General features: G+C 22.8%; 2 protein-coding genes across 2 annotated transcripts; one reads left to right on the forward strand and one right to left on the reverse strand.

Moving 5' to 3' along the window:
• The first annotated feature begins 1,995 nt into the window (after positions 1-1,995).
• Positions 1,996-6,664, forward strand: LOC135121652 (purine nucleoside phosphorylase-like). The gene is made up of 10 exons (XM_064045954.1): positions 1,996-2,029; positions 2,610-2,693; positions 2,747-2,845; positions 3,089-3,192; positions 3,735-3,804; positions 4,339-4,444; positions 4,714-4,804; positions 5,484-5,543; positions 6,375-6,491; positions 6,548-6,664. The coding sequence occupies exons 4-10, from the start codon at positions 3,148-3,150 to the stop codon at positions 6,662-6,664; spliced, it is 606 nt and encodes a 201-aa protein (XP_063902024.1). The 5' UTR covers positions 1,996-2,029; positions 2,610-2,693; positions 2,747-2,845; positions 3,089-3,147.
• A 1,174-nt stretch (positions 6,665-7,838) lies between these two features.
• On the reverse strand, positions 7,839-27,304 carry LOC135121653 (uncharacterized). The gene is given in 36 exon segments (XM_064045955.1): positions 7,839-7,935; positions 8,533-8,589; positions 8,645-8,714; positions 8,781-8,815; positions 9,513-9,665; positions 9,760-9,838; positions 9,902-9,996; positions 10,079-10,137; positions 10,217-10,328; positions 10,422-10,500; positions 10,733-10,853; positions 10,916-11,005; positions 11,146-11,251; positions 11,800-11,887; positions 12,935-13,042; positions 13,233-13,320; positions 14,443-14,555; positions 14,985-15,092; positions 15,258-15,360; positions 15,432-15,512; positions 15,952-16,023; positions 16,106-16,149; positions 19,105-19,174; positions 19,613-19,678; positions 19,955-20,027; positions 20,081-20,151; positions 20,937-21,032; positions 22,031-22,096; positions 22,098-22,119; positions 23,039-23,094; positions 23,269-23,357; positions 25,339-25,381; positions 26,170-26,252; positions 26,811-26,927; positions 27,048-27,143; positions 27,217-27,304. Coding segments are annotated over 36 exon segments (2,994 nt in total).
• Positions 27,305-27,681: the final 377 nt, after the last annotated feature.

Here is a 27,681-nt window from a genome sequence, read left to right on the forward strand (position 1 = left end):
TTGGGCTTTCTTGATTTTTATCTGGTTGGTGTTCGTGTGTACACTTCTTCTTATTCTTTTATATATTCCACCCTTTATTTTTAACAGGTTAATTACTTAGAATCCTAGCTGATCAGTATAGATGCTATTGAAGCAATTACTAATACTAAGTGTTGCGATAGAGAAAACTCGGACTGGCATGGCATGCTATTATTTCCTAGAATTGACACGAGTTTAATGAATATCTTTCGAGAGGTTTGCGGTTAGGACAAGTTAGGTAGCCTTTTGAAGCCATTCCAATTATAAAATGCCTTGTACAAAAAGTTTAATGTTTTCACGGAAGGCATGTGTTTTTGACTTTGGAAGAGGAGTTTGTGAACACGAAGAAATTAGGTCATTCATGGAGAACATTAATACCTTAAGCTCTAGGATTGAATGTCAAGGCAAGGGTGCAAAAAATCAGCGAAAGAATGAAGCTTACTAAGTTCCTAAGTGCTCTATCTTATATGGTATACGGGTCTTCTTCAAGCAAAACGTATTATTAAAGTGAAATCGTTCTGGATTCAAATTAAGTTTAGAGGTAGTAGTAGCCTCTGAAATTCTAAAATTTCCTAGCGAGATCACGACTCAAAGGAAGTATATGGCACATGAAGATGTAGCCTGAGCATAAGCTCGTCAAAGCTGTCATTAAAGAAGAAGGACGAGAGTATGACAAGTGATAATACTAAAACTGTTTGATAAATAATGCTTCGTGTTATTAGTAACCCTTTCGATCACTAATTGAGTTTATTTTTGCTTATTTGGTTTTGGTTTGAGCTTTAACCAATAGCTAAGCCCTGCAGACTAAACTGAACAACTACAAGGCAGAGAAGCGCGAAAAAGGGGGGGAAAACCCCATGAATCTTTTTTATTTATTTATTTATCTAAAGCACTGGCTTGCTACAGGCATGATTTATGATCGGTTACTGCTTACTCTACTTCCTCTCTACTAATATAGGGGGCGGAAGTCGCAAGTTCCCTAACGATTCATTGCATTACGAGAAGAACGGACGGGCTTTAGCTAAATAGTATAGATTAATAAAGAAGTAATAACAATATTAAGTGTGATAAGATAGTTAAGTTTTAATACCATTATATTATTAGAAATATCTATATATTAATATATATTAATAGGTTAATAAAATAAACTATAATAAGCCATATTCCTCATCTAAAAAATCTAGGGTGTGCCAACGAGTTCATAACCAATTGCTTGCCTAATTAGTATGGTGTGGTGGCCATGAATCTTTTATTAAGTTTTTGTATACATATATATGGCCGCTAGTGCATTAATCATACATTTTTTAGATCAAATGGCATTAATTAAATACCTTTCACAGTCTTCTAATCTAAAAAATGCATAGCAATTTAATAGAGTTTTAAGCCACCAAGATTGGCTACCGAGGTATCTTTAAAACAAATTGTACCTAATAATCAAGGCATTAAGCCTTCTAAAATGATCTTTAGTTTTAATGGCCACAAAATGGACATTTACATAACAAATGGTAGTACATCCCATTTTGCTCTCTAAAGTATTTACTGCAGCTTTGGCTACCGCTACACAAACATCTTTCTGTGAGTCAAATATTTTCGGTCACCCATTAATTAGTGTTTTTATATGGCTAAAGCAAGTATTAATATTTAGATTGCAAGGGAAGGGGGTCTAATTTGATGCTTTTGCACTAAAACCTTATTAAACAAACACACGTGTAAACAGCTAAAGTGAGATCTCAATGTTTTTACATTTTAATACTGTAGAACGATAAACGTATAATTTTTAGGTAAAACCATATTCATATCTATATAATTCAAGTAAAAAAAATTAAAGTTTATTTATATTAGCTTTTCAAAATTGAATCTTGAACGCTGGTTATTTTCTTAATATATGTTAGTAATATAAACGAATCATATGTTTTACATTTTGTATTTAACTTTTGGGCAGGCTGTGTCGTGGTAATGCAAGTTTTTGGCGCCATGCTTTCCGTCGGGGTAGAGAGTGCCGGCGGTCACCGTAGTTGTTCTTTTTAAGTTTTGGAGAATATTTGTTTACCTGTTTGTGCTGTTCCTTGTAAAATATTATATTATAAGAGATATCTTTTAGAAACCATTGTTTTATTATAAATTTAAATATATATGAAAGTACTCATTAACTTTTATATATTTCAATTTTTTTAAATTTATTAATACCTAAGCAAATATAATTATTGTATGAGTTTAAAGAGAAAAATATATCTATATATTGCTAGTGTATTATTTTACTTAAGTTTATATACTGCTTCTCAACTATTTAAAAAAGTCTTAAGTTTTTAGCTATTAATCTGCGAAGCCTTGTCAACTTTATTGTTATAAATAATATATAATATTTTTAAATACAATTACTGCTTAGTTCTTTTATTTTATTTTTTTCTTGCTTTAACCTTTCATTCTCCCCGTTATTTATCATCTAATAAATAATTATACTTTATTATTAAATACTATTATATTATCTGCTTTTTGTAACGATCTGTTGCCCTTTTATTCCTATAAATTTTTATAGTCAATTTTTTTACATATATACGGTTCTAGTTGTATTTATTTTAAACTTTTTTTAGATCCTGAGACGCTTGTCTCCTATGAGAAGGTTCAGAATATTAAAGATTTTATAACATCCAGGGTTTCTGTTTCTTGTGAGATTGGTACTGTAAAGGAGTTTGTGTAGTTGCACATTATTTTTAATGTTTTTTGTAAGGGATTGTATGTGGCTCTGGATTATCTGCTCTTGCCGATGAAATTGAAGTTCCTTTGGTGCTTCCCTACTCAAGCATACCAGAGTTTCCTTTATCTACAAGTTTACTAGCTTTAAGCATATTTTATTATTTTAAATAAGCTATTATTTATATTCTATATATGTTATATATCCCTATGTTTTTATTTTTATTTTTTATTACAGTCCGAATTTTTTTACTAAAAAACATTAAAATAATTCGCTTTTTTTAATTTTTAATGTATAACTTTACTTTTTTCTTTTCTTATCTTTTTTCATTTTTAATACTTTTATAAAATATAATATATTTTCTTGATTGTAAAATAGTCGAAGGGCACAAGTCTCAGTTTGTATTCGGCAAAATTCGAGGCAAAGTAGTTGTATGCATGCAAGGACGCTTCCATTTTTATGAGGGGCATAGCATGGCTAATGTAATTTTTATTATTATTTTTTATAGTTTTTTTTTTTATAATAAAAGTAGAATGCTTATTCTGTTTTACTTCGTATGTGAATATAGTTATTTAATTATTATTATCATATGTTTTGTGGAGTTTTTTATTGCTTATATATTATTGCATTTTTTTTGTCTATCTTTTATTTTTGTTTTAGTATAATTATATATAATTATTATATAAATAAAATTAAGTTTAGTTATATTTTTTACTTTTCATATTTTTGTTATTTATAATAATACTTAAAATTATTTATTTTTTAAAAAATTTAAATTTTTATTAATGTTTTTTTTATATTAATACCGGGTTGGTGAGTAAAAACTTTGTTGACACATATTAACTTTGTTATGCTATTAATATTTATGTGTTATATATAATGTTTTCTAATATAACCTTTATAATTTTTATAACTATTTGTTTTTATTTATGTTTTATTCATTTTCTAATAAATATAGTTTAGTTATTGTTATTATAACTTTTTATTGTTTAATATTCATAGTAACTACTATTTTTACGTTTAGGCGACTATTGGGATCCGCGTGATGAAGGCTTTGGGCGTGAAGACGGTGATTATAACTAATGCTTCAGGAGGTTGTAAATTTAATATTATTACCGTTAGAAGACTTACTATGTGTGTTTAGAAAATTATATATATTATCGCTAATAAAAAATTTTTATTAATAACAGTAGTCTAACATAAAGTTATTAAAGTAAAGAAATATGTTTGAGTAAATTACCTGGTAGTCACTAACTAGCACGAGATTACTGTCATCCATGTGTTAATTCGGAACCAGAAATAAAACATTGGGAACATCGTGTGGATAGCACATGATGAGTTGTTAGGTAATATAGTTTGTAACAAAGTGGTTCGCAACTTTCTAAATACCAAATAATATTTTTTATATGTATGTTCTGTATTTATTTTATATGTGACATACTAAAGTTACTAATTTCAATTATTTTTATATAAATATAAATGATGTTTTTTGAATTGAGCTTCGGTATGTACTTTAATTTAAGTAGAACTTTTATACTTTAAATTTTGCATTTCCCCTTCGTTTGTATAGTATAATAATATATTTTTTCTGATTTAACTTTTTATGATAAAAATTAATATTTTAAAAGGTTTGAATCCAAACTTTAAAGGAGGTGATATCATGATTATTAACGATCACATAAATTTTCCTGGTCTCGCTGGGTTTAACCCTCTCAGAGGTCCCAACGATGAAAGGTTGATCGTTATTATTATTATTATTGTTATTACTATATATATATATATTTTACTCCTACTTTTATTATATTGTTATCCTTATTATTATTTTATTAATTAAATAGTCTACTTTTTTTTTTTTTAATTATATCTATACATTATATATTTATATGCAACTTTTTTAAATATATTTATATTTCAATTTTTTTTTATATTTTAAAGAAACTTATATTTATTAGATATTTTAAGGATAAATAGTTTTTTAGTATACATTTTATATATTTTTAAAGATTCGGAGTTCGTTTTCCTTCGGTTTCTGATTTGTATGATCCGTTACTTCACGTTTTAGTTAGAGAAGTTGCTAAGGAAGAGGGAGTCGAGGTTTTTTCTTCCATCATTTTTTTTTGTTTTCTTTTACATATACATATATATATATATTATTTGAGCTTTTCTATATTTCTAGTAATTTAACAATATTATTGTAATAGTAATATAAGTTTAAAAAGTTTTGCTCAGTTACTTTTTCTTTAGAGATAAATAACATTAATAAAAACTTAATGCCTTTTTTGTTTTTCTATACATTCAACATTCGTAATAAATAGTAATTATTGTAAATTTAAATATAGTAAGTAAATATTGAAACGAATAGTCTATTAAATTTTTATAAATATTAACTGTTAAATAAAATAAATTTTATTAGACTTTTTTGCTTTTTTATAAAAGTTTTAAGCCTCCTTTATCTCTATTATATAATAAAATTATTTATAAACTTTACTAACAATTTTTTATTTATAATTTAATGTTATGTACTTTAATTACAGTTAATTATATATATATTATAATAAACTTCTTTACTTTTTTATATAATTAATTTTTTATTAAAGAAATTATTGAACAAAACTTAAACTTTTTTATAATTTAACTAAAAAATTTACAATTTACTATTTTCTTTATGGTTTTTAATATTGTAAATAATAATATAAATAAAAAAATAAAATTATTTAACAAAAATTACATATAGATTTAATATATTTATATATACAAAAAATATTATTTTCAGGGCATTCAGGAGGGTACCTATTGTTTTGTGAGCGGACCATCTTATGAAACCCCTGCAGAGGTTTATAATATTTTTTGCTTTATTTATTTAAAAAGTTTTCTTAATAACCATAAAAATCTTAAAAAATTTTTTTAATATTTTTTATTTTGCTTATTTTCATTAAAGTAAAATAGTTAACTTTTTTTTTCCATTTAGTGGCGAATTATTTATAAATATTAAAAATACTAGTTTTTATATTTTTTATTTTAAAAAGTTTTTCACTTTTAGTGTGCTATGAACTCATTTAAAAAATTTACTGAATATTATTGATCTCTTTTTTTGAATGTTTTGCTAAATTTCGTTGTTTTACTTTTTATTAATAAACTTTTTTATAATATTCTTTTGCTTAATTATATATAAAGTTTTACTTAATAAATTTTTATCTAATTACCAAAATATACAAACTTTCATTATATATTATAAATATTATAATTTTAAATGTGGTAACTTTTTTTATTTTTATATTTATTTTCTTGAATTTCTTATTTTATATTTATTTTTTTAATTCTATTGATAAATATATTAAAACTTTTTTGGTAGTTTTTTATAATTACTTTATTATAAACTATTCTGATTTTAATAGTTATATAATATAAATAAGAACAAATTAAATATCGTTTCGGTTAATTATTATATCATTTTAATTTTTAGTAAACTTATTAAGTTTTATTACTTTTTAATTTATTATTTTTATAAATTTTGTTCAAAACTATAACCAATTTATTTTACTTTATATTTAATTGTATTATGAAGTTTGACTTATTTAATAAATTTATGAAGTCTATAATTATATTTATTGAAACTGTTTTATTTTATTATAACAGTAATATTTTTTTGTATAATGATCTGCAGTGCCATCTGCTACGTAAGCTGGGCGGGGACGCTGTAGGGATGAGCACCGTACCGGAGTGCATTGTGGCTCATCATTGCGGCATTAAAGTTATTGGCTTGTCTCTCGTTACTAACATGGTTGAGTTATATATATACTTTTTTTTTTTTGATTGTTCATTATATTAACGCTGCAGGTTACTTTTGAAAAGCACTCTGATTCGCACGTCAGCCATGAAGAAGTTTTAGCAACGGGCGTTGCCCGCGCGGAAGCTATGAAGACGCTGGTGTCTGGGCTTATAGGAAAACTATAACTTTTGTTACTAAGAATAAAAGTTAATTTTTTACTAATATTTTATTTAGGAGTATAAAAGCGTCTTTTGACATAAAGATAATTTAATTATTAAAGTAAATATAACTAATAAATTATAAAAAAATTTATATAACAAAAATAATATTCAAGGGCCGCCCTTTATCAAGGCTGGCGCTAATAAAAGCGCCCGCTGAGCAACATATTTGAGTATGAGTGGGATTTTTTCAATATTATTGAAGAATAGAACTAATAAAGTCTTAATAAAAATATATGCCATGTCATATGAAGTAATTTTTGTATACGGTGATTCTCTTTTACACAAATACGGTATTTTTATTGGAGGAAAAAATGATTTATTAATAGAATTTGAAAAAGTTAGCTCCTCGAATTGTTTAAAAATGTGATTTTAGCAGCGTAACGAGTATGCGTTGCCCAACTCAGACATGTGCAGTAGAGTTTTGAGAACGAGCAATTGATTTACGGTTCCCGTTAAAAACGGCATTTATACCTTCAGGGAAAAAATAAAAAATGTTTGAAAATGTGGGACCCACAATAAAAAGGTGCTCATCTAGGTGTCTGTGTCAATTAGATGGGCACATAATATAAAGCTCGTGGGTAGACAGGTGGTATATATACTACGCAGTAGGTGCACATGATTTGTTAGAGTTTAGTCCAACAAAAAGAAAGCGCTTTCTATCGAAAAGTAGTGAAGTACAACTTCTCTGAATAGGGTTTGCAAGTATATAACAACCAAAAAACTCTATTAATTATTATTTATTTATTGTACATTATACTATTTTTATATAAAAAACGCATACATACACTAAGAGGAATCTGGCACAGCTTCTTAGTAATTAGTAGCATACACGCCTCCCTACTGGTAGAATGTAATATCGTTGTGTAAAGATTTAGGCAAGGAGGGCCGATAGCGAGCTGCACTGTAGATCTTCACAGAAAAAGTGTCGCTTTTTTCTAACATCCAGTATCTTTATTTGGTTATACGGGTGTACGTTTTTTAGTAATACTAAGATATTTATACTTAAAAGCTCTTATATAGATCTTTATACTAGTAGATTTTATAATAATTATAAGTTTTATATAGCAACGAATGTAGCTGTTTGTACTCGCTTTTTTATTTTTTTTTTCCTTCTAGATGCTTTGGTATAGTAATTTTATTAATAAGCCAAAGCAATCAACTTGTTAAAAAACTCATTGACTACTTCTATATTTTTTTCTTCAATGCCGCGAAGGAACGCTTTAAACAAGCCGCTTCTATTGTACATAAAAATAACAAAAACTAGTGAAAGTAATAGAAATTATATTTTTATTATTTATAAGAATAATTCTTTCATAAAGTTTTAAAAAATAGAGAAAAACATTTAAAGCAGTGCAAAAATGGATGTTAGGAGAAACGTTGCAAAGATAAAAATCACTAAAATGAAAATTGACCAAAATTTCTAAAAATTTACTGAAACGTATTATGCTTTAGTTATACTTATTATATTGTAATTAGGGTATATTATAAAAATATAGGAAATAAAGTTTATTTATTATATAACAAAAATAATAAAAAAAAAGGAGAAATAATAATTCTGATAGAAGAATAAATAAAATAAAAAAAATCATAAAAATAGGAGAATATTTTGTGCGTAATACATAATTTTATTTGTGTATAATTTATAACTTTATAATAAAAAAATATATATATCTATATTATAATTAATGAAGGAATTTACAGATAATAAAACAAATAACCTTTATATATAAAATAATGTTTTTTTTTTTTCAATAAAAAAATTGTAATACATAAAAGTTATAAGAAATTTTTTAACATAAACTATCACTAATTTTCTATAATATTTAGAATACCTTGGATATTTATTGGTAAGCAACTTTTTCTCGAGCTCAGCTGCTTTTTTTTGAGCGCTAATGAAAAAAGTTATTAATAATAATTCATCAGTGAAAATGGAAATAATAAAACTTTTGAACAACTGCAAAAGGAATTCCCGCCATTTTAGCCACGTTGAGCCCGTAACTGTTGGGGCACTCGCCTTCAGTTTATAAAATAAATTCATTAAATTCACTGTTCTTCGTTATAAAAATTGCAAAATAGAAACCTTTTTCAAGTTTATAAAGAAAAGTAACTTCATTTCTATTTTTCATTAAAATTTATAATAAAAATCTTATTAGAGCGAAAATATATTTACAATTATAATAATGAATATAAGTTTTTAAAGATAACAGAATTGTTTTTATAAAAATAAAATGACACCCAAATTTGCAAGTAAAAAATAAATAATTGTAAAATATTTTAACGAGATTTATACAAAATTTGTGCATATAATAGTGATATATATAATAAATACTTCGCATAATGTTCACTAAATAAAAAATATATAGTTATGAATAAGTATTTTTAATATATCAATATGTGATAATATATAATCAAGTTGTTACGTATAAAGTTTGCTTTTTATAAAATAATAAATATTATAATTAACTTTATTTTAACAATAATAATGTGAATAATATACAAAAAAAAAATAAGAAACATCATATACTCAATTAAGAAGTAATTAAACTTATTAAAGTATATATAAACTTTCCAATTAAAATAAACTTAACAGAAAAAAAGACCACTATTGTTTACGTATATGTAATTAATAATAAATAAAAACTTTTATCTGGAAGATTTTAGTAATAAACAAATATATGAAATAATAATAACACTAAAAATATTGATACGTTAAAAAAAATGCTAAAAATATTATCATTTATACTATTTATATATAAAACTTTAGAAGCATTCTTTCTGTTTTACGTAATATTCATTAAAATAAAAATAATACTTCACTGGATCAACTGAGCAGGCCATGTGGTTGAGCATGACATTTTTATTTTCAGTAAACTCCTCGCATAAAAGGTGATAATGAGTGGAAAATAAAGTAATGCACCGGACGCGTGCGGCAAGATACTCCATAACCGAATAGGCAAGTGCATAACTATAATAATAGTGAGCAGCTTAAATAAGTATAATAGAAATGTACTTTCAATAAAAATAGAAAAGTATTATTCGTAATTATTATTAAAAGCAACCCGTCGTGAGTGCTCGTGCCCCTTCCAAGTTCGTCTAGTATTATCAATGATCGTTTGGAAGCATTGTTTAAAATATTAGCTGTCAATAATAATAATAATAATAATAGTTATAATTATAATAATAGTAATAATAATAATCAACCGGTTTCCTCAAGCTCAACCATAAAAGTAGAACGTCCAGCAATAATATTATCGTTAGCGCCAAGTCTCGTAAATATTCTATCGACTGGTGTAAAGCTAAAAAGTTGTCATAATAATAATGACCGGTACATATTATATATAAAAGTATAAAGAAACGAATCTACATAAATATTTAGACCGAAATGATTCCGCAGGAACAAAACAACCAATCTGAGCTAGGATAACAGCAAGACAAGTCTAATGCAAGAAGTCGTGATCAGCGGAAATAAATGTAAATAATTGACGAATCTCAGCTAAAAAAACACCAAGGCACGACCTGCCGAAGGAAAGTGCTCTTTCCTCCCATGTTGGGACCCGTAAGGATCATTGCATTAGGATGCTGTTCCTCTCCAAAAACGGCATTGTTGGGGATATAATCAATATTTTTACTGAACAATAAAAAGATAAAGTTCAGCAAATTCTTTATATTAAAACTTTTACCCCTAAAAAAAATGAGATCCACCAATAAAATAACGGCTTACCAGAGGCATGGGTGGCGCATATTTTTTAATGATAAAAGCGGTTCAGCGCGATAAAAAGGTTGAGGACGACACGTGGGCTCTAATTTATTAATATATTATGCTAAGCACGAGGCTATATGTATGTATCATAAATAATTATTAAAATTATGCGCACGTAAAATAAAGCAACCAATAAAATAAAACGAAGTAATATAAAAAAAACTCCTACAAAATAATAAAATTGTCATATTAACGATTTAAAGGTAAAAAATATGTACCACAACATGTCAATGGGCACTAAAAGCGCCAATCAGTTTTTATAAATTACTTACCTTCGAAGCTCAGAGTTGCTCTATACAAACTTTGTAGGCAGTCGAATTCCGAAACGCACACAAGAAACTCTTTCCAAAGCTTATCGTGCTCATTAAATTTTCGTACTACATTCTCATAAGCCTATCAGATTTAAGTTCAACTAAAATAAATAAGTAATAATATTTATAATAGTAATAACAAACATTTATAGAAGAACGCTCAAAAGTCTCGTTGAGTTCTAAATAGGGAGTAATAAGCTTTTGTATTTTTGGTGACCAGTAACGGCGAAATTTCTATACAAAAAATTAATAAACTGATATATAAATATAAAATGAAAATATAATAAGGAATTTTATGCAACATTTATTATGATAATCATAATGAAAATTATCATTTAACAATATTATTGATTATAGAAGTATATATATAGAACTTTGGTTTCTGATTTTAATATGAAACCCTTCGGAACTTTTACTGTAGACTTTACTTCCAACTGGAAGGGTTCCTTGCCGAGCGCTCGAAACGTGATGGTGGGCTCCCTGCATGTATAGTTCTTATAAGTATATATAGAACTGCTAGCTATTTACTATAAAGGTGTTTTTTTTAATGTTAATTAGTCACGTGCACTGCACGAGTGGTTAAAAGAAAGCCCCTATAAATATATTATAAACCGCTAAGGTAGTACAACTTTTATATAAATATTATTGTATACAAGTACATGCTTTTGCTACGTATATTAAGTAAAGCTTTTATTATACATATAAAAACCAGTAGAGTACATTTAGTTATAATCAAAGAGCTTTATTATTATTAGCAAAACTTTATTATTATATATAAACTACTAAATTTTATTACTGTTCATTATTTTATAATATATAAATAATTTATTAGTGTTGTGCATTATTATAAATGCATATAATACTATTACATGCTGATAAGTGCGCAATTGCGAATTCTAAAATGCAATGCTCTTATATAAATAATAAATATATAAACCAGTAAAATTTATTATATTTATTTTACAATGTGCGTCTTTTTATAAGAAAGAAAAAGTCTATATTATATTGTACAGAACAAAAAAATTTACTTTAATAACTTCTTAACCTCTTCAAGTTCAACATAAAACTTTTCTTCAAATAGTAAAAGATCTTCTTTTATTGTATCGTAATTGCTGTCTTTATTACAAATATAATTATATGAATAAGTTTTTTTACTAAATATAAATTTGAAGACTCCAGTACTGTTGAACTATTTACAATACAAACCAGCAAAAATGTATTTTTGTTAGTGTAGTAACACTACGAAATTGATCCAATCACTAACGCCCGCTTGTATGGCTGGTGAATTTATAAGCCTATAACTAAGCTCCAATGCAAGGAGTTGTTTACTTTCTTAACTATATTCCTTAAAAAGTATAGTAAATACTTATATATTTATAATGCTTATAAAATTAGTTTAGCTCACTTTCAAAAATGTTTTCTTCTATGAAGATTTGTATAATTTTCCGATAATAGTCGTATAAACTATTTTTATTTATATTGCGGTAATAAATGTACATTTGTTTTTATATTAAGCTTTCTTTTAATTAAACTACTTACAGTTATTTATTTATTAACTAAAAAGTTCTAGTTACTATAAAATAATATTTTTTTTATGTCTATAAAAATATAATAAGTAAGAAAGTATAAGGCTCCTAAAAACTGTAGTACTAACAAACCAACGCTGCCGAGGGCAAAATAGTATAACCAAATTATATCGAACACATGTTTCTCACTTAGTTTTCTAAATGGTCAATTATTGTAACTTTCATTGATAAATCGTCACCTTATTATAATTTTAGTTGCAATTTGCTTATCATTCTATAGTAACAGTAATTGGTTGTTTTAAAAAAGTCTAAATAGCCAATTTCTGTTTTGTAGAACATAAATTTCAATGATTGAGCGTCACGAGACTAGAGAACACGTGAAAATTTGCGAAGTGGAGTACACAAAAGGGGATTGGAAGAGTTATGTCATTATAATTATTGAACATGCCAATCTTAAGCAGTCCAACTTCCTGTAAAAGAGATTCTGAAAATCCCAAATGGTTTTTTATTATGAACTCCACTAATAATTACTATAAAGTTTGTATAAGAAAGTTACTTAATATGGACACATTTTAAAGTATTATTCATTATAACTGTAACTATAATTATTCATTATTATTATATAAAAAATAAATACCGAAGCCTTTCGAGGGGACGAACTTCTCTTCTCGGACAGAAGCCTCTTCAATGTACGTAGAAGAAAAGTACTCAACGAGAGAAGCAATGTTGGGGAAAAGGCCTTCTGCTTCATTAAGTATAAAGAAAATTAATAAATAACTTATAAATTGTTATTGGTCTCTTTATTAATAAAATAATATAATTGGTGGCTTATTCGCTAAGTAAGGCTAAAATAGTAAGTTCCAACCACGTGGTAGAATAATAGTTATCATGTTTCCTTTATTTTTTTACTAGACTTTATAATAATAAAATATTACAATTATCATCGCAATGAATTCCACAAACTTGCCGAAGAAGTTTAGACTTTAACTGAGTAACGATTGTCTGAACAGACTCAACTTCTTTCTAAGTTTCAAGTATATTCAGTGAATATCAATTACAAAAGATATAAATAAGTAGGATATAAAAAATAAAAACCAACAATATACTAATATAATGAAGTTATCATAATAAGTTAATAAACTAATAAAAAGATATTTGATAAAAATATAATATTTCTTTAGTTAAAAAAAATGTTAAATGTCAAAATAAAACTTTTTCTTACAGTAAAAGTTAAAAGTATATTACTATAAATAATAAACTTCAAAGACAACCAATAGCTTAACGAGAAAATTAACTTTTATTTAACTGCTATTTATCTAACAAAAAAATCGGCCAATGAAGTGTGGTGAAATGCACATGTTTAGTGTACACACCCAACAAAAAAACGACCGATAAAATTTATTTAAACTTTTTAAATTAAGTTCAAGTTTAACAACCAATAAACTAGAAAAATAAAAACAAAATATTACAGCAAAATAACTATTTATATAAAAAATCAGTAAAAGTTGTATAAAATTCACGTGTGATGTGTAATTCAGTATTAATAAATAAAATGTTATTCACCAAAAATAATACAGTTGAAAAATATTATCAACTACAGGGATATACTACGAAAAAACCAGAAACGATTAACAAAAAAATTCATTATATATTTGTAATTACATAATTTTCAAGGCGCCAACAAATATTGCTTAAAAGAAATTATATAATATTATTAGATATAATATTGTTCTGCACTACAAATTAGGAAAGAAGACGATCGAGTAAAGCAAAAAATAATATTTGTTGATACTAACACAACAATAGACCAAGAATAGATAATTGTTAATTACATAAATACATATATAATAAAATTATTTTTTACCACAACTAAAAAGATAAAAAATACGACCAATAGAAGGAGGTATGTGCAAACAGCCATTTTTTTAAAAAAATATATTTATCTATGGTAACATGAATATTAATGAAATAACAAAAACTACATTAATAAAATAATATTTGCCCAAGGTTTTATAAAAAATAAAATGAATTTTCCACCATTCCGCTGCAACTATAATACCACCAATAAAAAGCAATATTAAGCTATTTATTCACATTACCATAAATTATTATGAACCAACAAAAATAATATTAAAAAATATTTACCACTACTAAACGCAAGGAATGCATTAGCATAAAAAAGTCGCTCAATTTGCACGAAAAGTTCCGCATTTTCGAAAATAAACGTTCAAAATCGCAAACTTCTTCCAGTTTTAAGCCTAAAAAAAATTATTATTAGTACTATTATAAAATTTCAGTAACTTTTTATGAACATAAAATTATAATGTTTAATAAATTCTTATGTTTATTAATTATATTTATAAGAAATTTATTATTATTTAGTAATAATAAAGAATATATACATTTTAAAACTACTTTTTACTAAAACTATTAATCTTTACTTCAGTTTGATTTCACTCCAATAATAAAAAGATTAAAAAAAGAGAATTTATTTCTTTGTAGTTATTTATAAATATTTTTTATATAAATATGGTTCGCATAGTTGAGAAACCTTACTTTTTATATTAATAAAAATTTATTATTCTTATATATGGAAAGAAAAATATTGTTAAAGATTATATATTTTATTATTGAATCATATTTATTTTTATTTAGTATATTAATATTTATTTTATATTTATTATTACAACTATCAAGCAAGCCTCGCTGAAAATCTTCAACAGCATCGTATCGGTCATTCATTGCTTCAATACTCAAAAGCGGGTGAGTCAGCCATTTTTTAAATAACCGCTTTCCTAATAGAACCAAACACATGACGAATAAGTAATCTATAGGTACGGAAAGTTTAGTATAACCTGAAAAATATTATACTTATAGATGTATTATAACGTTTTTACATATATAAAGCGATTATTATATAATGCAACGTAATAATAGTAATAATAACAATAATAATAAACCAAAAGAAGTCTGGCAATGACTGAGTAACTCTAACAAAGTTCCAGAGTTGCTCATATCCGCTGAGTTATGCAAAATGTCCAAATTATGCAAGCACTGCGAGTCCTACAAAATGGACCAATAAAGACTTTATAATAGAGACTTAACTAGATTTCATTGGGCCAAATGTAACGCACAAGCAACATGGTTTTTCCATGGCTCAAAGGATTATAGTGTTTGAAAACGGCGGAGGGGAGAAGTTCGCTGGCTATGCGAAGCTGATAAGCATAATAATATAAAAATTTATATAAAGAATAAAGAATATTTTAAAAAAATTGAAAAAAAAATTATAATATAATATTTACACTTTCATAAGATAAATAATACACAAGAAATATTGAAACTGCTGAGAGCCTCTAAAATTATCAATATTGAAATTATATTTATTAATATTACTATTAATATTATAATTATTATGGGATATGTGATATATACTTTTTTCTAGAAAATAGGTACACATGTTGACACAAACAAGTTATTAATATAAAACAGTTCTATAAAATAGTAAAATATAAAAAAATTCAATAAGAATTATAATAATTGAAAAAATATAAAACACTTTTAACAAAAATTTGCCAATTTTTTAAGGAATAAATTTTTTTTTGGATAAGTTTATTTATAATAAAAAAAAGATAATATAAGTAAATTTTTCTTTACTTTTTCAAAATAGTAAAGCAAAGCACCCAACGAAGAGAGCACCAACTCATCGTTAATATACTTTTCGAGGGGCTGAAAACAAAAAATAATATAATAAGAAAAGTATAGAATAGTAGATAAAAATATAAATATAAATAGAATATAATAAGCAAACTTTCGGCAGAAAAGAATATTCTTCAACTTTTTCAAGGCTATTTTCTATAATAATAAATAATAATTGTAAAAGTAAAAAAATAATATATTATTATTATTACCGCCAGTGAGAAAATTAATAATATTAAGGAAAAATTAGATAATATTATATATTTTATAATAACAAAAATATATAATACCTAAAATTTTTTACATTAATATCACTTATTATTTAAAAAATTAAAATAATAAACAAAAAAGATATACATATTAACAAGAACATGTAAATAATAAATATATATAAAATTCATAAATGGTAATATAAATAATAAAAGGAAATTAAGATAAACTCAAAAATAATAAAAATTTAAATAATCAAAAAATGATATTAAATTTCTTAAAAAAAGTATATAAAATATTTTTTACATAATAATAATAATTATTAAAATATTTTTTAAATTTTTAGTTTTAGTAAAAAGAATTTCAATTTTTTTTAATAAATAAAAAAGTATATAAAAAATTTTTATGCTTAATATATATATATATTATATAAAACCGTTAATAATAATAATTTCTAAATAATACTTTACAAATAATAGAAATAATATATTCATATAATAATATAACAATTATTAGTATATAAACTTTTAAATAATATAAAAATAATAAAAAAGCCAGAAATTTTAACTATAACACTATATAATAATTTATAACAAATATAATTAAAACCTAAACTAAGTAAGTTTGTAATAAAAAAAGTAGAATAGTTTATAAATATCATAATATTATAAGAAATATATTAAAAATAAACTAATTTATATAGTAAATATTATATATTGGGAATGTTTTTTTGTTAGATATTTTTAAACTGATTATTACTATTAATATCATTAATAATTTAGAAATAATATAATATAAATATAATAATTTATTTAATAAATATTTTTTACGATTTACACTATATTTTTTATTAGTTATGGATTTATTAATTATTTAGTTAATATAAAGGAAAGTAGTTACGTATAATATATATAACAAAATTTCATATCAAAAATAATATATATTTGAATGATTTATAAGAAAAAAATTAAAAAATATATTTTTTAAAAAATAAAAAAAATATTATTACAAAAACCAAAGTATATAAAATTAATAATAGTACTATTAAACGAAGATCAATAAAAATTATTTTTCTTATCTAAAAAAAAAAATAAAATAGTTAATATTTTATTATATATATATATAACTATAATAGAAAATATAAATAAAATTTTTTTTTATAAAGTTATAAGGTATATAAAAATAATAAATTTAAACAAATTATTATTAATACTTTTTAATTATAATAATAAATAAAGTATAAAATCGTATAATAAAAAACATATAAATAAATCAATAAAGTAAAAAAAAATATAAAAAAAGTTCATTACTAATCTTTTATTAACTATTATATTAATTTTTATATAAACTTTTGATATATTATACTTTTATTTATTTTTTTAACTGGTATTCTATTTTTTCTTTTTGAATTTCAGTTATTATTTTGGTATTTACTATATAATATAAAAAATTTATATATTTCACATTTGAACGACATATAAAAGTATTACTGTAATATTAAATATTGATTTAGATATTTACTTACTATTACAAATATTTTTCTTTAAAAAAAAGTTTGTTAATGATGACTATTTAAATCTCTATTAAAAAATTTTATTATTTGCTTATTTTTAATATATTTTTAATTTTTATTTTTAAAATTTTATTAGAAATAATATGAAATAAAAGCAAAAGATTAAAATTATTTTAAAAATTTAACAATTTTTTGATATTTAGTAAAAAATTTAAAATTTTCTTTATAATATTATATTTCTTATATGTATGATTTAATAGCATTTCAGTAAAAAAAAATAAAAAGTATAAAAAAAAATATTAAACTTTTTATATTTATTTTCATAAATTTTAATACAATGAGAAAATTTCATTAAGCTTGAGTAAAAAAATATAAAAAAACATTTTATTTTTTTTTAAAACTGTTAGATAAAAAAAAAACTTTTAATTAACATAATAAAATTTTATGTTAAATAATAATTAATTGCAGAAGTATATTTTCAATAGAAAAATATTATATATATTATAAATAATATAAATTTTAAATTTATATAAATTTAATAATAAAAAGGTAATCAACATTGCAATTAATTTTTTATAAAATAAAATAAAATAACGAAAAATTAATGTAAAGTCCAAAAATAATGAAAGAAAAATAAATTTATATAAATAAAAAAAAATTTTTATATGAACATGTTATGAATAATAATACAATATCAATTTATTATATATTACTGTAATTCAATTTTATGAAGTAAAACGATAAAAGATGCATTATATACAACGGAAAGGTGATATAATAAATAATAATATAAAGTAAATTTATTTATACAACAAAAATAATACACAATAAATTTATTAAAATTATTTAAAACTCAATTTTACTTTAATTAATACATCACCCAAAATTTATGATATTTATGAAGTTTAAAAGTAATTAATAAGCTTTCTAAAAGAAATATATAACCTATAATAATAATAATTAGAATATTATAAGAAAAGACTTAATATACTTATAAAACATTAACTATTTATATTTAATAAAATATTAATTTTCATAATTATTATTTATTACTATTATTGTTTTCCTTCAAATTATTTTAATAAAAATCTATTAAAAAATATAAAACAATCTTTATTTATATTGCTTTTGGTGATTATTTACTTCTTATTATTAATATTCTCAGTATTAATAAAAATATTTTAATATATTATTTTATTATTGGATATGCGTCGGTTATAAAATTCTTATCAATAAAATTATATATTTATAGCGAGTTTTAAATTTCTAGAAGGTTAAAAAATATTTGTTTTAGTAATAATATTGTTAATTTAATACTTTCTATTATTATAATATTTTCAAAATAAGTGTTATCATTTATTTTTTTAACTGTAAAAAAATTCCATTACCAAAATAATTTTTATATTTCAATAAATCTAATGCGGAGTCCCGCCCTAAAAATTCTGTCCTTGAAAGTAACTATAAAATTAAAATAAAATATCATCCTATAGAAGAGAAGATCTACATTTATAAGACATAATGAATGAAGTAACCAATAGAATGTCAGCTTAAAAAAACAAAACATTTAAAATTAAATTAATTATTCAATGTTCAATTGTATAAACGGACCAATAATAGATTGAATAGCGTAATTCTACAAAAAATTGTTTCACACTGCCCAATAGAATTTATATAAAAACTAAATAACAATTAACCAATAAAATCATCTTTTAAACCTACAAAAAGTGAAATGAAATGTGCCATTGGAGGACTAAAAATATGTCGATAATTAAACATCAAACTTTAATTATTAACCAATAAAAGATAAATATAAATCCTTTATTATAGTAAGATATTACAATGTAAGAGAAAATACTTAAATAAAATTTAACCAATAGACGGTAAAATAAAGAGAACCTTATTCACGACAGGATTGCTCAAGTAATTCTTTATAGTTTTTAGCGTCTCGCTGGAAAAACAGCCCTAAAACATAAAAAGTGTTAACGTTGGTAGTTTTTACAACTAAAAACTCCACAGAATTCATATAAATAATAAATTTTATAGTATATTTCAAATATCTAAAGGAAACAATAATTTTAAAAAAGTATGTAATATATATAAATAAAAAAATTGATAATTATAAAATTATAATTAAAAACTAATAAATATTTAAAAATTAAAAAAGTTTCATTTTTTTTCCAGCACAAATTTTATTTCAACGTTAAAAATTCGCCAATTATAACGTCCATCGAGCTTAACTTTTTCAAGTAATAACTCACGTGGCTTTATTTGCATAAAAATGGTCTTCAAAAAAGTGCGATTTGAGTCTTCACTTAACGATAATATTTACCAAATTAATTATTGGATACACCTAAATAAAAGTACGTAAATTTCGTGATAAAAAACTCTCCAGTAGAGCAGTCAGCAAAAACGATGCCGTAATTCATATTATCTTCCTAATATAAAAAATACTTAAAAGTTTTTCAATAAATAAGCCACAAAAAAGTAAAAGTTATTTTTCGCTATATATAATAAAACTTTTTTATAATAATAAAAAGCTAATAATACTTATATGTGATTTTTATTACATTTCCATTTTTTTTTTACGGTACAATTTTACCAAGTTTTATTTTTAAATCACATGCAAGCTTGCTTAGTCCGACGAACCAAGGACTTCCTTATTAACTTATATCGATCTTAGTCCACCAATGCAAGCATCGCTGAAAGTAATTGGATAAAGAAACTTATTGTACAACACAGTTAGCCAATAAAAATTATATTCATTTCAATTATATTTATATCATTAAACTTATTTTTTGGATAAATTCCTTAATTTTCTTTCAAAGCAAACTACTAACTTTATTTAATAATGAATTTCTTTTTTATACAAATACGTAAACAGCTCTCATTGGCTTATCTTTACTACAGTAAATAACTTTACTACCTTTTTACTGATTAGATTTATTAAAAAAGTATTCGACCTATATTGGTTTAACAACCTATGCTACAGTGAAGACGGCAGACGAGTGACCCATATTATTATAATCCGTAATATCAATATTATTATTGTTATATAAAAATTGCAAGTGTAAGTGACCAATTACATGATTAGTAGAAAATTTTAATGAAACTATTCCATATTCAATGTATGACTGGTTAAAAGTATCCAATAATATACAACTAAACATTCAATGAAACTATTTTAAAAAAATCACGTAATCTCATAGTTTAATAGCATTACCTTTATAGACATAATGTAAGTAGACATTTCGTCGACCACCATATCGCCCAATAGCGTGCCGGCTGTTATAATACACTTCAGTTCCCGGTTAATGACCTAATCGAAAAGTAATAATAAAAATATAGTTTTACAAGAATATTATATTATAATTATTTAATAAAAAATAATATAAACATATATAAAAAACTAAAGAAAAAAGTTTCCCTCATAAAAAAAATAACATAACTGATATAAAAGTAAAAAGGTATAATTCTATGATATCAAAAATAAATATAACTTACTAATATATATTAAGTGTATAAGAAAACTTTTATATTATTTATTACAAATAAAAAATAAAAATAATTAATAAATATTAATAATTCTAAATAAAAAAAATTAATAAAAATATAAAAAGTAAAAGTAAACAGAAAATTATAAATAAATAAAATGTTGTATAATATATACTTATTAAAGTTTATATAAATTATAATATAGTTTTCTTAATAATATTATAGAAATATATATAAAAAATTGTAAAAATGTAAAAAATAAAATATTTATTGGTACATAAAATTATTAATATAAAAAATAATAAACAATAATAATAAAAATATAATTCGAGGGTAAAAAATGCATAAAAGAAGACATAAAAAGAAGAGAAAGTAAATATTTAATGATAAATAATAAACAAACTTTAAAAAAGAAGCAAAAAAAAATTATATATAAAAAATATTAAAATTGTTATAAAAAGAAAACTTTTATAACACCAACTATTAATATTAAAAAAAAATTGATACAAGATTGGCAACAAAAATAATAATTACTTTGCAAGCAAAGACGAATAATAAAAAAACTGCAACAAATGTAATGAAAATTACTTCTGAGACAAAAAAAAATTTTTTATAGACTTTTTATACTTTTCTTAATAAAAAAACATATTAATAAAGTAAACGAGCCAATAAAAACACATAATATATTTAGTATAATTGCAACAAAAATAATAACAATCAGTCTACACAAAAATAATGAAGCAAAATAGTAAAGCCAATAAAAAGCCGATAAAGGTTACAACAAAAATAATGAAAAAAAAAATTTAATAAAAAACAACAAACTTTTTCTTTTGATTTAATATTTTGTTCTTTCTCTCGCATACTTTTCTGCAAACCGCTTTCCATTTCGTTCTACTTTGGCTACTTTGTAGCTTTTTATATATAATAATTTATAAAAGGAATTTTTCATATTCAATACTTTTTTATTACCAGTATATTTTACTATATTTATTTTTTTTATTTTACCATCTATTGCCATTATATTTTTTACTTTTGAAAAATTTATTATTTATTATACTCCCTAATTTTGTTAACCTTTAGTTTTATATTTTTACTATTTTTTTCATACAGGAAGTTTTATTCTTAAAAAAAGAAATAAAAGTTAAAATAAATATAACTACTTCATAATAAATAACAAAAGTAATACATAAAAATAAAAAAGTTTATAAAGTAAGTAGAAATATATACAAAATATATATAAAAATATAAAACGACAGAAAAAGTAATTAAAAATGAGGATTTTTAGATATAACATTAAGCTAGAAGTTTCATGATATCAGTATATAAAATTTATTAAATAGAAAAGAAAATAACTAGTGATTGGCCTACTGGTTATAAGAAAGGTTTTCGGTTAGCTAATAATAAATAATAGCCACTAGCCATACATAACCACAAAAAATACGGGTAATTGGCTAATTGTTTTGATTAAATTTCTTTAGTGGTTCATTATTCTTATTTAAGCCAATTGCAGGTAACAAAACCAAAAAGTTGTCTTATAGTTATTCGGCATATGCTATTAATTAATTGTTTAAAATAAAACTTCTGTTTTGCTTATAATAGACTAAAACTCAACATCAATTTGTCAATTATGTAGACCAGTAAACAAAGTTCAAAAAAATAAAAACATACAACTGGCTAGTTTTCTACATATGACATTTTAATTAGTTGATTTTTTTAAAAAATTAACAAAAACACCAATAAATTTTGTTCTACCAGAAAAAAAACAGATTATTGGTTATTTAGTAAAATGGAAATTGTTAATTAGTTCAATATAAATATAAAGTCAGTTACCCCAAGCCAATAAACTTTGAGGCCCACGGGACAAAAGTTTTTTCAGGAACGCCCACCTTTAATAATAAATCAATAAATAACTCAAGATCCATAAATATAATGAAAATAATAAAATGATAATTAAAAAAATTCATGCTTTTAAAACATTCATATTTTATATAATCTTTTTTATGAAGTACATATTGTTTTAGTATTATTAACATTGTTATCATTATTATAATAAACTCCACCATTTTCATATTAACTCTTTCAGTCAACTTTAAATCAAACTCCTTCTGTCCAATCTCTGCGTCTTTTTCATAAAGTTCATAAAACTTTCCTAAAATCGTAATGATTGGAAGCATTAAAAATAATGAATACTAAAAGTTATAATAGTGCAAGTAATATAGTGAATTCCGATAAAAGGATTTATGGTACAATATAAAAGGATATCAAATAAATATTAATTGCGCTTAAAGAGAAAAGCGTGATACTACATTGAAATAAAATATTGAAGAAAAAGTCTTTTTTATATAATTTAAATAAATTTTAAAAACTTTCTAGTTCTTGCTTATGGCTGATCTTTTTTTAATATAAAAAAACTTTTCATTAAAAAAGTTGACATGCTTTTAAAAATAAGCCTCTAAAAAAGCCCCTTTTTTCACAGTTTTTATTGCTAACAAAAAGTTGACGTTTTTTGTTTCTCTTGGGAACCATTATTTTTTATTACCTTCTTAAAGTTTTTTTATAAAATATATAAAGTTCTGCCAAGCAGGAACCAATTATTATAATAATTTTTACTTCAGAATAAAAAAGGTTTAATATTAACGAAACTAACCAATAACAAATTCAAAAAATTATACTTTCTCTTTAAAATGATCGATATAAATTTCAATAAATATATTCGATTAATTTAATAAGCAAACCAGCAATAATTAAATTCATTAAAGTTTTACTTTTCCTATATAAAAACTAGGAACCACATTATTTTATTAGACTTTTTTTACATAATTTTTACTCTTAATAAACAAAAAGTTACTTATAATATCTTTTGTGTAATGAAATTCATTACTTATACTTTCACGTAATGAAAATAAATGCCATATTTACATCTTTACTTTTGAAAAATAAAAGATTCATTATAAATATCATAATAAAATTCATTTTTATTTATATACTTTTTATATGAGAGTCCAGCATATGTATTTTCTTGCAAGTCGTTTATAAAAAAGCATTAAAAAATAAATGAAATAATAATTTAATAATAAATTTACCATTATTATAAGTACTTTTTGAAAGACTTTTCTAAGCAACTCGTTAATAAAAATTCATTATTAATATTACTTGCATTATAAAAAACTAACTAAAGTAATAAAATTCATAATTATTTAACTTTTCTGAAATGTATATCATATGCAACTCGTAATTAAAAATTCATTATTATTACTTTTATTAAAAAAAAAAAATTGTATTAAAATATTAATAATGTCGCAAAATTCATAATTAGTAGTTTTTTCCTGATGTATTGTTCATTATCATTTATACTTTCATTATAAAAAAAGTAGATTATAATATATAGTAATCCATTTATATAAATATTCATTAATCTTTTTGAATATTCTAAGAAAATTTGTTTGTTATGAATTTAAAAAAATAACGCTAATAACTTCATTTTTGTTAGATAAAAAAAGTTTAGTGCATTTATTTAGTCTGCAAGCTTTAATAAAATATCTACTAACTCACTATTGGGCCTTTATATAAACCAATAATCTTTCTTAATTAACTTATAAAATTTTTTCACGGTTTTCCAACTTTCGCAGCAAACAAAAACTTGTTCAAAAAAAAGCAAAAAGCTTTACTTTTTACTGTTTTTATAAAAATTATAATAACTAAGTATAACTACTTTTTATTATTACAATAATAATCTATACTATATATAAAAAGTTGAGTATAGTTTTCTTAATATGATAATCATAAAAGTGTTATTATACTAAATAATGAAATAAGCAAAAAAATATTCAAAAATTATGAATGAAACTTTGCGATAGTAAGAAAAGTACAGCGAATAATTATACTAATAAAAAAATATATAAAGATTATTAATTAAACTTTCTATAAAATTAATATATAACATGCTTAATGCCACAAGTTTTATAATAATAATAGAGTTTGACATAAGATTTAAAAAACGGAAAAAAAAATATTTTTACTATAATAAAATATATATAATAAGCAAAACTTGATAATGGATAATAACATTGATAAGAAAAGCGCACTACAAAAATAATAAAAATAATATAATAATAATTTTTATAATAAACCTTTTTTAAAGAAAACTATTGTATCCCAATTATCCTTTTTAATCTAATTTATAATTAATATAAAAAAATAATTTATTACTTATTATTTACTTATAAAATTTCATATACGACTTTTTTACACAAAACAATTCATTAAAATTAACTTATAATTCAAAATTATATTTTTAATTTTTTTTTTTAAGTTATAAATTTATTATTTTATCTTCTGACTACAGACTTTTATATTATAATAAACCTTACTTTGCTTATTTTAAAAATACAATTACTTTTTTTAGTAGTAATAATTTATTATTACAGTTAATTGTTAGTTTATTTTTATTTAAGTAAAACTCAGATTTATTCTTATTACTATTATGCAATAACTTTCATAAACGTTATTGTATTACAATGTTTACTTTTCTCTCAAAAAATGCTTTATTGATTCAATACAAATTTAAATAAAAATATTTTTTATTCCCTTTATTAAGGTTTTATAACAAATCACGCACAAAAAGATTTACATCTAAAAAAAAATACTTAAATAAAATATAATATATCTGCTTGTAGTCAGTTTATTTACATGAAATTTAATTTTTAACTTAATATTTTTTTTGTAAAAGTTCTCATAAAAAATTTAAAATTAATATTATTTTAAATTTGTATATAATTCAAAGATTAACTCTTTTATTAAGGTAAAGTTGGACTAATACTAAATCTTGATAATCTAATTAAAAAACTAAATAAAATTAGTTTTTTTACTATAACTGTATTAATAATTATTTTTATAATATTTTTTTAACTTACTTATTTTTAATTAAAAAAAATTTTAAATTATTTATAAATTGTAACAACCTCCCAATACTGTCGCTCAAAACTTGTAAATTTACTCCAAGCTTGCGAGGGAATGTACAACGTGGTGGGATCATAGCCTTCATCTATTAAAAATTACAACACCTTATTATAAGTTTATTCGTAAAAAACAATTTTTAAATTATATAAAAAGTTAAAGAAATTAGAAAAACTTTCGCTAATTCCTAATAAAATTTAATTTAATTAACTATAACTAAAACTTTTTCTTCTCTAAGGAAAATCCCTTAAATCGGCGTTATCGTATTCTTTTAATAAAAAAGTGTCGAATGGAAGATTTATACCTCGCAATGGGCGTAGAAAGAATTGACAAATTAAAAATTTACTCTATAATTTATTACTAACTTCCATAATGCTCAGTTAAAAAAAAAAGTAAAAAAAATTTCTAACATAAACGAAGAATTTAATTAGAAAAAATTAAGATTCCCAAAATATATTATTTTTATTTATAATAACTATCCTCTAAAACTTTTAGGTTACTTATGAATTTGAGGAAGTTGGTTAACGATTTCAAATAAAAAAATTTTAAAATTGTATATTTTATTAGAAGACAAAAAGGAACAACTCAAAATTGAGTATTTTTTAAAAAAAAAAAATTTAATTAAAAATAAATAATTATAAAATACCTAAGGGTCTCTTTTGATTTCGATCTTTAATATCAACAAGCCAAGAATACCTTTCAGTTGTCTGAGAAGACTTCAAAGATGGCTTGAAAGGAAAACTTTTATAACTGGACAGGGAGCCTTTGAAAAAATAATAAACCTAATCAAGTTCAAGCTAAAAAATTCAAAAAAAACGAAAAAGAAATCTACACTCAACTATATTAACTTCAAAATAATAACCAGTACTCAAATCTAATTTACACAGTGACTTTCTTTCATCCTTCTTATTAACAATGGCCTCGTCATATTTTAATTTCTTTGGATTGCGCTCCAGCACGGAAGTGAGAGTAGTTGCTTCTAACGATCAAATACTCTCAATGAACAATAAAGAAAATATTTATGATTGTACTTTATAGGGGAAAAAAATTACCAGGCAAAGAAGGTTGCGAAATTGGAGAGGAAAAGAAATTAAAAAGTGTTTGAGAAGATTTTATGGGTGTTGTCACTATTTTATGCATAATCTTTTAAAAAATAATAATAAGAGCACTTATACAAATTACTTTTATTATTTTATTGACTTAGTTTATATAAAATAAAGTACCCCTCTTGGGCTTTTTAGAAGAAGAGCCTAACATAAAAAACGGTAGTAACTTTATAAAAGTAAAGGTTGGTAATGTTTAACTTCGCCAAATAAAAGACTTTCTCTCCTCCCTCGCCACCACCAAAAGACGCCGCACGTGGCATCTACGACTTTCCTCTCTCTGGCAGTGACAAAACAAAAAGAAAAGTCTAAGACTGACTTTATTTTCCGGGGTTTCTTACATATTTATGGTTTTTATTTTTTAACAAATAATTTTTTTCCGAAATGGAGGGTTGGAATAATAAGGATTATTCT

The sequence above is a fragment of the Zophobas morio genome, unplaced genomic scaffold (genome assembly GCF_036711695.1).
Source record: "Zophobas morio isolate AGI-343-1 ecotype UQ-CSIRO unplaced genomic scaffold, CSIRO_AGI_Zmor_V1 ptg000656l, whole genome shotgun sequence".
Lineage (NCBI taxonomy): Eukaryota > Metazoa > Arthropoda > Insecta > Coleoptera > Tenebrionidae > Zophobas > Zophobas morio.

What these genes read in the sequence shown, in the direction of transcription:
- LOC135121652 (XM_064045954.1), top strand. Translation starts at nt 3,148, where the DNA reads ATGCAAGGACGCTTCCATTTTTATGAGGGGCATAGCATGGCTAAT. An exon ending in CTAAGGAAGAGGGAGTCGAG is followed by an intron (nt 4,805 to 5,483) that starts GTTTTTTCTTCC and finishes TATTATTTTCAG; the next exon opens with GGCATTCAGGAGGGTACCTA. An exon ending in TGTCTCTCGTTACTAACATG is followed by an intron (nt 6,492 to 6,547) that starts GTTGAGTTATAT and finishes TTAACGCTGCAG; the next exon opens with GTTACTTTTGAAAAGCACTC.